The sequence below is a fragment of the Thalassophryne amazonica genome, chromosome 9 (assembly GCF_902500255.1).
Source record: "Thalassophryne amazonica chromosome 9, fThaAma1.1, whole genome shotgun sequence".
Taxonomy (NCBI): domain Eukaryota; kingdom Metazoa; phylum Chordata; class Actinopteri; order Batrachoidiformes; family Batrachoididae; genus Thalassophryne; species Thalassophryne amazonica.
The window spans coordinates 6,725,918-6,738,533 of NC_047111.1; the positions used below are offsets into that span (position 1 = coordinate 6,725,918).

General features: G+C 40.9%; 1 protein-coding gene across 2 annotated transcripts in view; it reads right to left on the reverse strand.

Moving 5' to 3' along the window:
- LOC117516693 (RIMS-binding protein 2) overlaps positions 1–12,616 on the reverse strand; it is a 192,111-nt gene that overhangs the window by 15,015 nt on the left and 164,480 nt on the right. For both annotated transcript variants that reach the window (XM_034177534.1, XM_034177535.1), the window contains exons 25-26: positions 7,019–7,087; positions 2,042–2,089 (exon numbers count right to left, since the gene is read on the reverse strand). In XM_034177534.1, coding sequence (XP_034033425.1) covers positions 2,042–2,089; positions 7,019–7,087 — 117 coding nt within the window. The remainder of the gene's footprint in view (positions 1–2,041; positions 2,090–7,018; positions 7,088–12,616) is intronic.

Sequence of the window (12,616 nt, forward strand, 5' to 3'; positions counted from 1 at the left end):
ATCCTCATTGAAGACTACTTTGGATGCTGTAGCTCCTCTAAAAAAGAGAGCTTTAAATCAGAAGTGCCTGACTCCGGGAATCTTCTTCACAGACTAAAGTTAATTATGGAGTTCCACAAGGTTCTGTGCTAGGACCAATTTTATTCACTTTATACATGCTTCCCTTAGGCAGTATTATTAGACGGTATTGCTTAAATTTTCATTGTTACGCAGATGATACCCAGCTTTATCTATCCATGAAGCCAGAGGACACACACCAATTAGCTAAACTGCAGGATTGTCTTACAGACATAAAGACATGGATGACCTCTAATTTCCTGCTTTTAAACTCAGATAAAACTGAAGTTATTGTACTTGGCCCCACAAATCTTAGAAACATGGTGTCTAACCAGATCCTTACTCTGGATGGCATTACCCTGACCTCTAGTAATACTGTGAGAAATCTTGGAGTCATTTTTGATCAGGATATGTCATTCAAAGCGTATATTAAACAAATATGTAGGACTGCTTTTTTGCATTTACGCAATATCTCTAAAATCAGAAAGGTCTTGTCTCAGAGTGATGCTGTTCCTAGGGTTTGTAAGAGTAGAATGGGAGGCAGAGCCTTCAGCTTTCAGGCTCCTCTCCTGTGGAACCAGCTCCCAATTCAGATCAGGGAGACAGACACCCTCTCTACTTTTAAGATTAGGCTTAAAACTTTCCTTTTTGCTAAAGCTTATAGTTAGGGCTGGATCAGGTGACCCTGAACCATCCCTTAGTTATGCTGCTATAGACGTAGACTGCTGGGGAGTTCCCATGATGCACTGTTTCTTTCTCTTTTTGCTCTGTATGCACCACTCTGCATTTAATCATTAGTGATCGATCTCTGCTCCCCTCCACAGCATGTCTTTTTCCTGGTTCTCTCCCTCAGCCCCAACCAGTCCCAGCAGAAGACTGCCCCTCCCTGAGCCTGGTTCTGCTGGAGGTTTCTTCCTGTTAAAAGGGAGTTTTTCCTTCCCACTGTAGCCAAGTGCTTGCTCACAGGGGGTCGTTTTGACCATTGGGGTTTTACATAATTATTGTATGGCCTTGCCTTACAATATAAAGCGCCTTGGGGCAACTGTTTGTTGTGATTTGGCGCTATATAAAAAAATTGATTGATTGATTGATTGAAGCAGTTCTCAGAAACAGTGATTAAAAGTGGTCAATAACTAAATATTAGTTCAGTGGTTCACATGAAAGATAAATCTTAAATAATTTTTCAGTTTATACAGTAAATGAGTTTGTAAAAAAAAAATGTAGACACTGCTATTTTTTGAACCACCTAATATTCTTTTTTTTCTTCACTTTCTGTAAACTAATAACAAATTTGACACATTTTTCTTCATGTTTTGACTTTGAACAGAATATGTAGTGTTCCCACTATTTGTGTGTGTGAAAATAACATCTATTATAAGGATTCTGAGCTTTATTCACTGCTGTTATTCTGAGGACAACTGTAGGCACTGAGGCCCATTAGCACTGGTTCTTCTATCTGGATTCCGTAGCATGAAGCGGATCCTGTCCTCCTTGAGGGGATACCAGTCTGATGCAGGTTACTTCCCCAGCCAAGGCTAGGACCCATTTACAGCTGGGTGCACTGACACAATGCAGATTAAGAGTCTTGTCCAAAGAAAGAGACAGGTAGCATGAGTGGGATTCAAACCCAGGCAAGCTCCTTATCCTCCGAGCTATCTGCTCTATGGTGCCATTATACCAAATCTTTATAGAAAATACTTGTTGGGTGCTATATTAATGTTGAAAATGCCATTCGTAGCACCTTTAACCTAATGGTGGATCTTTCTCATCACCTGAAATATTGTAAAAAAAAAAACTATAATGGCTGAGGCGGAGATCATTCTTGGTAATTATCTGCAGGTAGAATACAGTCATCATGTTAACAATGGCGATCACAGGAGGACATACAGTGAACACATGAAACAGCAGCTAATGCATGCTGGTCTCCAGTGGACATTCGATCATGCAAAGAGAAACAGTGAGGAATGAAGGGCCAACAACAAACCTTGACTTGAAGAGTCCGTGCGCTCCTCCCAGAGTGCTGTAGACTCCACTGGAAGAGAGGAATTAGGGAGGAAAAGTGTGTAAAGTGGTTACAGGTCTCCAGCTTGCTCCCCCTAAGACTCCGAACCAAACATCAAGCGACGAGAAGCGATATGAAGCTCAATTTGAGGCCAAAGAATAAAAACGAATGACCCTGCAGTTCACATAGTTACAGACGGAGCTCAAACCAGGCATGATTATGTAAGCATGTAATTCATTTGTGACTTGGCAACAGAATGCTGGGGGAAAAAGGCATTTAAGGCATATCATCAGGTCCATAAATATTTGGACAGTGAATTGTATAATTTTGCATCTGGACGCCACTACAGTGGATCTGAAAAGAAACAATCAAGATGCTAAACTACAACTACACGGACAACTGAAACATGGATTTTCCCAAGAAGGCTACTGAAGTGATATTGCTTAGGACAGAACCTTACAATAAGACCCCACATGAGCATAAATCAGGTATGTCCAAACTTGCAGAATGAAAGATATACTGACTATTGAGGATGAGAACCAGATGTTTCTGGAGTGCAGCAGACATCATCAGTTACTTGGTCTTCACTGACATACCTGCAGCTGCACACATACATTTGTTAACTGCAGTAGACAATATTAATTCTACTTGTCTTATGAATCATGAGGGGTGAGGTGGCTCCTATATTTGGCTGCTTGTGTAGCAACACCCAGATAAAATAAAATTACACTGCTGGGCTGCAGTGCTTGTAATACTTTATAGTGTTGATGACATTTGCAAGAGGAATATTAACAAAAATAATTTTTGTATTCCTTGTACTAATCTTATAGATAGAATACCATTATTGTCAGAGCTCATAAGTAACTGTTACAGCCAATTTTCTTTAAACAAGTCATAAGATGGGCATATGAACATTTACAAGTCACTGAATAAGTCTTGGACTTCAGTTCCATACACAAACACAAAGAGTGTGGTACTGTATGGTAAACCTGTGTGGAGTAGACAGTTCTCAAAACCTGTGTGACTGTGCAAGAAAATACTAGTGAGGAAAGCCACCAAGACACCAATGACAACTCTGAGGGCGTTATATGGTGCTTTTACACCTATGTGTTGTGTTTGTCAAACTGTCTGGCTTTTGAGTTTGGTATGAATCAAAGCAGCAGGCGTGAAACCCGCCTTGGTCCATGATCCAGAAAAGTCCAATCAAAAGAAGTGGTCTCAGTCTGAATCAAACTAAACAGTGTGAAGACACTTGGACTTTTGAACCAATTACAGGAAGTTCAGTCAAGTTATAGTAAGCCACTAAATAGTAGAAGAAACACAACTAATCACAATCCAAATCCTGCCAAACTAAAAACAAACCAACGTCACATATGCACACCTACAAACCAATCACTGTCCAAAGTCCAGAAAGATGCAGCCTACATGTTGATGACAACAGGAAGCAAGTACAATATGCAAAGCTCTTTAGTGCAAATCCAAAACTGCAATATGAAACCAAACTAACCGGACAAAAATGCATTGGTAAGGATGATGTTCTGGAATTTCCAGTGTGAAAATTCCCACAGGCTGGACTGGAGAAACTGCACAAAGTGCAACTTTTATCTGTTGGGTCACAAGTTGCACAACTTCACAACTGAATGCATCAGAGAAAGATTTTCTTCAAAAAGATGAAACTTTTAGCTTCACTTCATGTAACTAGTGATGCAAGAGACAAACACTGCATTGTGCAAAGGTGGCTCTGTGGGACAAGAGTTGGTCTACCAATATACACAGCAGGGTTTGATTCCTGGGGTGTGCTTCAGGATACCTGTCTGCATCGTTGGACAAGGCACTTCATCTGCATCATTTCAGTCCAGCTACTTGTAATGGGTATCGACCTTGACTGGGGAAATGACCTGTGATGGACTGGTGTCTCATTAAGGGGGAGACGCCTCAAGCTACAGTATCTGTAAACAAGCACCGGCCCAGTGAGCCTCAGAGCTTGGACAGGAGCTTGGACTTATTTACATAGTTGTTTTGCTTCACTAGTATGGTCAAAGCAGATGGTCACACCTCTGAGTCTGGTCTGCTTGAGGTTTCTTCCTCTCATCAGAAAACGCCTGGATGGACAATGTGCTTGCTGAGGGGGTAGGTAAGGTTTAAAATAGAGCCCGACCGATATGGATTTTTTGAGGCCGATGCCGATAACGATATTTGGATGAAAAAAATGCCGATAATCGATAAATCGATATTATTATTATTTTTTTTAAAATGAATAAAATGTTCTTTTTTGTAACCTTAACAAAAATGGTATGAGCTAAAAGCTGAAGCTTTGTTCTCATATTGATTAACTTTATAACAGAGAAGAATTTTAATGTTCAAAAAATGCAAAAATGCAATTGGAGCAGTTAGGGGGCTATTGAAACGGGCCAACTAGTAAGATATCACTCCTGAAAACGATCTTTGCCATATCACATGAGGTAAATCTGCACTACGATTCGATTTTGGAAAGCCATGTGACGGAAAATCAATTCCGATTGGACACTCACATTGCGCACACCCTCACACATCTTCTATGAGGAGTACCAAGATGGACGACGGTGGATCGAAAGTCCGCGGAGTTAACTTTTCAGCAAAAAAAAAGTAAGTTTCTATCTCATATCATTAAAAAGTTATTTACAATTTAGTAAAGCTTGGTCCCAGCCGTCATATACGATGGCGTCGGCCCCAGAGGGTTAATGGCGAACGGCAGTAATTCCCAGAACCCTTCCGGACAACCAGTGAATCTGAATGTTTCAACCTCTTAGCAGCAAACGAAAGTTTTTCATGCTAGAAATGTTATGTGCCGACGCGGGTTGAGGAGCGGACCTGCGTCTGACTGAACCCAGCGCTAAATAACCAGAAAGCGGTTCCAAAAACAAAACAGTTTTATTTCCCCTTTTGTGCAATACTTAGTGTACAACATAAAAGTGCGTTTGTCTGGCGGAGTGAAGGACGGCGTGCTCTCCAGCGCCCAAAGGGATCGAAGCCCGGCGCTTCTGGACTCAACTTCACTGCCAAACACCCCCCAGGTGGACACGACAAACTGACTCTGTGAAGGATAGAAGAGGTAAGTCAACAGCTACAACTAATATCCTTCAAAGGCACACACTATCAGCAACACATTCAGGTCTGAATTTAAGCTTTATGTAAATGAGCAGCCTCTCACAACAAGTGGAGGATCATCAGTCCGCATGCCACGGCCGTGAGAAGCGAGCTGCACAATTCTCATCAATGTTCAAACATACTGCGTAACAAAATACCAAATTACTATTAACACTTATTCAGACAATCAATCACCTCTGATGTGTGCTGACAGCATGTGTCCCTCACCCGTCCTCCTTCACAGGCACGATGTGTCAAACCCAGGCGCGGTCCTCAGCGTCTCACAAACGAACGTCACAAGGTCGAGTTCCCGGCAATTCTGCTTGAATCACTCATGGCTTAAATGCAGAACGCCATCTCATTATCTACTTCAGCTGAAAGTCTTTAAGTCTGCACGTGAGCATCATCCACAGGTGCTGCGAGTCATTAGGCCTGCACATGAACATCCTCCACAAGTGCAGCCAGTAATGTTGATGAGGGTGAAGGATTCTTCTGCCAGCACCGTCTCCACAGACAAAAAACAGTTTGCATACCACCTGGAGAGCAAAGAAAAGAAAACAACACAAAAACATCCAACCAAACCCCCCAACACACAACAAGAAATAAGGTCTACACAACGTGGGCTTAATAAAAAGCGTGACCGACGCAGTGAAGCACATTTGACACATTACTACATAAACTGAGTTAATCAAACTGAGCTGAACTGAAACAGGAGAAATGTGGGGTTAATGTAAAGTTATTACAAACAACATCCTTATAAACTTACTTGTATGCTTTTGTCAGCCGATCAGTGCAGTGTGACAGCGAACTACGGGGGCTGGTGATGAACACATTTAAGCAGGGGTGTAAGCAGCTCTCAGGTGAATGGAGTCAGAGCTCCATCTATTGGACAAACGGTGCAAGGACATTTTACATTGCCGACACAAACATTATTTCAGTAACTGTTCTGTTTATGAGAAATTATCGGCGTTCTATCGGCAAAATTTTGTCCGATAGTGAGTACTTTGAAAAGGGCTTATATCGGGTGATAATATCAGCTGGCCGATATATCGGTCGGGCTCTAATTTAAAACGTACGTGTGTACTGTCTGGAGATGACTTATGTTGTGATTTGAAGCTGTATAAAGAAACTGAAGTGAATTACTTGAATTAAAGTCTACACTATAAGCACATTTTGACTGTTTCAACCAGAGGTGAGACAAAGTCACCATCAAGTCACTTTCAAGTCAGCAAGTCCCAAGTCATAATGACCACCAATTGTTTGCAAGCTGACTTGAGACTTGACTTTGTGCCACCTCTGGTTTCAACTCCACTGTGGTGGAGTACAGAGGCAAAAATCACACACAAAAACAGTCACTGTCCAAATACTCATGAACCTGACTGTAAATTTCAGTAAGTGACGTACTGCTGCCGTGTCTGATATGAATTACATGAAGAGTTCATGAAAGCAGACAGAACTGAATCTGTAATTATGAATGTGCATTAGCAGCTGTGAAGCTTTTACACACGTGTCATCGATGTGTTTATCAGAACACATGCACACACGCACACACACCATTCTCCTGTGGTTAGATGACAGTGTAAAGTTTTGCACCAGAACATGATTACAGATTACAGATTGTAAGTCTGACACAGAGGAGTCTGACTCCTAATGTTGTCTGAATTCATTACTACAGTAACTGACCTTTAACAAAAAAAAACCCAAAAAACAAAACAAACAACTTTTGGTCGCTGAGTGAGAAGCAATGACTGAAAGAGCAAAACAGAAAGCGAGAGTCAGAGAAAGAGGAAAAAAAGAGGGAGGCGAGAAGCCGCAGTCTGCAGCGAGACACACCTTTTTTGGATCGTCTCGGTTTCGGCGGTGGAACGGGGCAGCGTGGAAGCTGTGCGTGTGTGCGAGTGCCTTGATGGGAGTTTAACAAAAAAAAACAAAAAAAAAAACAACAACAATAACAACAAAAAGACACCAAAAAGAAACACAAAGGTGTAATTTTGAGAGAAGCAGACGAGACAGAGAGACAATGAAAAGCCAGTGAAGAGCAATTTAAAGTGACAACCAGTGAGCAGGAGACACGGCAGTGAGAACAAGTGGAAGTGAAAAGGTTAAACCATCTGCAAACTCTTCTGAGTACAAAGCAGGAAACAGAAGCAAAGTGTCAGCTTGTTTTTTAGCGGGTGGCTGACTCTACGGCAAACACCCTGCGTTTCTTAAAGATAAAACCACAGCCAGTGAGTGCAGGGTGTCTGAGAACATACAGACGCTCACAATAGAACCTGACGAGACCTTGGTTTGTTGCCAGGTAGAAAAAGGCAACAACAAGTCAGAGAGACCAGTTGTGTGATTGTGTCATCTTATTTCATCTGTAAAAACAAATTTTCATTTTTTCTTTCTACCAACAGTTTGACAAAAATGTGGCAATTCTTGACTGGCATCTGTACAGTGCAAAGACTGAATAAGGCAACACTGGTGTTCCAAAATAAACAGTGATGACATTACAAGGAGGTGATGGTCTAGTGGTTAAACGTTGGTCTTGAGACCAGATGATCCTCGGTTCAAATCCCAGCCTGATTGGAAAATCACTAAAAGCCATTGAGCAAGGTCCTTAATCCCCTAGTTCAGGAGTGGGCAACTTGTTCCAGAAAGGACCAAGAGGGTGAAGGTTTTCTTTGCAGCCACTGACTCCACTTTTTCACTGATTAACTGATTCCATCTGCTCAAAGTGATATTAATCAGTGAAATCACCTGCTGGAGTCAGTGGCTGCAAAGAAAACCTGCACCCTCTTGGCCCTTTCTGGAACAAGTTGCCCACCCCTGCCCTAGTTGCTCCCGGTGTGTAGTGGGCACCTTGTATGGCAGCACCCTGACATTGGGGTGAATGTGAGGCATTATTGTAAAGCGCTTTGAGCATCTGATGCAGATGAAAAAATGCTATATAAATGTAAATGATTTCCAAACATACAGTAATTGTTGACCCTCTCCCCTCAGGGGCAGTAAATGTTTTGTCTGTCTTTGTGAAGACAGAACAGACCTTATCTATAGTGCACGTGTTGAACAGGGCCAGTGTGCAAACTTGTAGTACACAGTAAATATCTGGCAGTATACCAGAATACAGACTATTTATTTAAATATTCAAACCAAGTTTTATTTCTGCGCTGCTTGAACAGTGCACAGTCTACTGCACAGTCTACTTATTTTCTGTTGACCGCTGGCGGGGCAGTACCAGAAAGCACAGTGGAAAAGACATTCAGAAGTAGAAGGTGGGCTTTTTTTTTAAGTATTGCATTTTATTTCTGTCTACTGAAATTCATCTATTGTTTCTTAATGTAATGTGAACAGAGAATACCTCAAATTTCTCCATTATTTTGTTGAGATTCAAACCCGTCCTGCAGCTGAAACGACACACTGTTACAAAAAGAAGGGTGCACATTAGTGCATTACAACGCCTCTGTGTCAGTACCCATAATTCTCTTCTTTGCATTGACTGAACCAATAGTGACTAGGGACCAATATTCAGAGTTTGGGGCAGACAGGTGTGCAGCGCGCAGCAATGCAAGAGTAGAGCCCGACCGATATATTGGCCGGTCGATATTATTGGCCGATATAAGCCCTTTTCCAAGTTCTCACTATCGGCCGAAATTTTGCCGATAGAATGTCGATAATTTCTCATAAACAGAACAGTTACTGAAATAAACTTGTGTCGGCAATGTAAAATGTCCTTGCACCATTTGTCCAGTAGATGGAGCTCTGACTCCATTCAACTGAGAGCTGCTTACACCCCTGCTTAAATGTGTTCATCACCGGCCCCCGTAGTTCGCCGTCACACTGCACTGATCGACTGACAAAAGCATACAAGTAAGTTTATAAGGATGTTGTTTGTAATAAATTTGCGATTACGGCTAAGAGGTTGAAACATTCAGCTGATAGGCTGATTTATCGGCTATTGGCAAATTGGCCGATTTATCGATTATCTGCATTTTTTTTCATTCAAATATCGTTATCGGCATCGGCCTCAAAAAATTCATATCGGTCAGGCTCTTTGCAAGAGTAAACAAGGGCCTTTAAATGATGTTTCTGCTATGAAATGATCTGACCTATTTTCAAATTGTAAACTACCTATAAACTTCAAATCGTCATAGTGGCTCAGTTGATGTACCGCTCAACAGCACTGCAGATGACATAATATAGTACAAGCAGAGCTGTAAACACACCCCAGGGGTGCACATCTGTTACTGTATAACAGGATATTTGCTCTTATTTTATATATATATATATATATATATATATATATATATATTATATTATATATGATATAATAACTGATCAACATATTGATTTATTCTGCTTTACAGAAACCTGGTTACAGCAGGATGAATATGTTAGTTTAAATGAGTCAACACCCCCGAGTCACACTAACTGTCAGAATGCTCGTAGCACGGGCCGAGGCGGAGGATTAGCAGCAATCTTCCATTCCAGCTTATTAATTAATCAAAAACCCAGACAGAGCTTTAATTCATTTGAAAGCTTGACTCTTAGTCTTGTCCATCCAAATTGGAAGTCCCAAAAACCAGTTTTATTTGTTATTATCTATCGTCCACCTGGTCGTTACTGTGAGTTTCTCTGTGAATTTTCAGACCTTTTGTCTGACTTAGTGCTTAGCTCAGATAAGATAATTATAGTGGGCGATTTTAACATCCACACAGATGCTGAGAATGACAGCCTCAACACTGCATTTAATCTATTATTAGACTCTATTGGCTTTGCTCAAAAAGTAAATGAGTCCACCTACCACTTTAATCATATCTTAGATCTTGTTCTGACTTATGGTATGGAAATAGAAGACTTAACCGTATTCCCTGAAAACTCCCTTCTGTCTGATCATTTCTTAATAACATTTACATTTACTCTGATGGACTACCCAGCAGTGGGGAATAAGTTTCATTACACTAGAAGTCTTTCAGAAAGCGCTGTAACTAGGTTTAAGGATATGATTCCTTCTTTATGTTCTCTAATGCCATATACCAACACAGTGCAGAGTAGCTACCTAAACTCTGTAAGTGAGATAGAGTATCTCATCAATAGTTTTACATCCTCATTGAAGACAACTTTGGATGCTGTAGCTCCTCTAAAAAAGAGAGCTTTAAATCAGAAGTGCCTGACTCCGTGGTATAACTCACAAACTCGTAGCTTAAAGCAGATAACCCGTAAGTTGGAGAGGAAATGGCGTCTCACTAATTTAGAAGATCTTCACTTAGCCTGGAAAAAGAGTCTGTTGCTCAATAAAAAAGCCCTCCGTAAAGCTAGGACATCTTTCTACTCATCACTAATTGAAGAAAATAAGAACAATCCCAGGTTTCTTTTCAGCACTGTAGCCAGGCTGACAAAGAGTCAGAGCTCTATTGAGCTCAGTATTCCATTAACTTTAACTAGTAATGACTTCATGACTTTCTTTGCTAACAAAATTTTAACTATTAGAGAAAAAATTACTCATAACCATCCCAAAGACGTATCGTTATCTTTGGCTGCTTTCAGTGATGCCGGTATTTGGTTAGACTCTTTCTCTCCGATTGTTCTGTCTGAGTTATTTTCATTAGTTACTTCATCCAAACCATCAACATGTTTATTAGACCCCATTCCTACCAGGCTGCTCAAGGAAGCCCTACCATTATTTAATGCTTCGATCTTAAATATGATCAATCTATCTTTGTTAGTTGGCTATGTACCACAGGCTTTTAAGGTGGCAGTAATTAAACCATTACTTAAAAAGCCATCACTTGACCCAGCTATCTTAGCTAATTATAGGCCAATCTCCAACCTTCCTTTTCTCTCAAAAATTCTTGAAAGGGTAGTTGTAAAACAGCTAACTGATCATCTGCAGAGGAATGGTCTATTTGAAGAGTTTCAGTCAGGTTTTAGAATTCATCATAGTACAGAAACAGCATTAGTGAAGGTTACAAATGATCTTCTTATGGCCTCGGACAGTGGACTCATCTCTGTGCTTGTTCTGTTAGACCTCAGTGCTGCTTTTGATACTGTTGACCATAAAATTTTATTACAGAGATTAGAGCATGCCATAGGTATTAAAGGCACTGCGCTGCGGTGGTTTGAATCATATTTGTCTAATAGATTACAATTTGTTCATGTAAATGGGGAATCTTCTTCACAGACTAAAGTTAATTATGGAGTTCCACAAGGTTCTGTGCTAGGACCAATTTTATTCACTTTATACATGCTTCCCTTAGGCAGTATTATTAGACGGTATTGCTTAAATTTTCATTGTTACGCAGATGATACCCAGCTTTATCTATCCATGAAGCCAGAGGACACACACCAATTAGCTAAACTGCAGGATTGTCTTACAGACATAAAGACATGGATGACCTCTAATTTCCTGCTTTTAAACTCAGATAAAACTGAAGTTATTGTACTTGGCCCCACAAATCTTAGAAACATGGTGTCTAACCAGATCCTTACTCTGGATGGCATTACCCTGACCTCTAGTAATACTGTGAGAAATCTTGGAGTCATTTTTGATCAGGATATGTCATTCAAAGCGCATATTAAACAAATATGTAGGACTGCTTTTTTGCATTTACGCAATATCTCTAAAATTAGAAAGGTCTTGTCTCAGAGTGATGCTGAAAAACTAATTCATGCATTTATTTCCTCTAGGCTGGACTATTGTAATTCATTATTATCTGGTTGTCCTAAAAGTTCCCTAAAAAGCCTTCAGTTAATTCAAAATGCTGCAGCTAGAGTACTAACGGGGACTAGAAGGAGAGAGCATATCTCACCCATATTGGCCTCTCTTCATTGGCTTCCTGTTAATTCTAGAATAGAATTTAAAATTCTTCTTCTTACTTATAAGGTTTTGAATAATCAGGTCCCATCTTATCTTAGGGACCTCGTAGTACCATATCACCCCAATAGAGCGCTTCGCTCTCAGACTGCAGGCTTACTTGTAGTTCCTAGGGTTTGTAAGAGTAGAATGGGAGGCAGAGCCTTCAGCTTTCAGGCTCCTCTCCTGTGGAACCAGCTCCCAATTCAGATCAGGGAGACAGACACCCTCTCTACTTTTAAGATTAAGCTTAAAACTTTCCTTTTTGCTAAAGCTTATAGTTAGGGCTGGATCAGGTGACCCTGAACCATTCCTTAGTTATGCTGCTATAGACGTAGACTGCTGGGGGGTTCCCATGATGCACTGTTTCTTTCTCTTTTTACTCTGTATGCACCACTCTGCATTTAATCATTAGTGATCGATTTCTGCTCCCCTCCACAGCATGTCTTTTTCCTGGTTCTCTCCCTCAGCCCCAACCAGTCCCAGCAGAACACTGCCCCTCCCTGAGCCTGGTTCTGCTGGAGGTTTCTTCCTGTTAAAAGGGAGTTTTTCCTTCCCACTGTAGCCAAGTGCTTGCTCACAGGGGATCGTTTTGA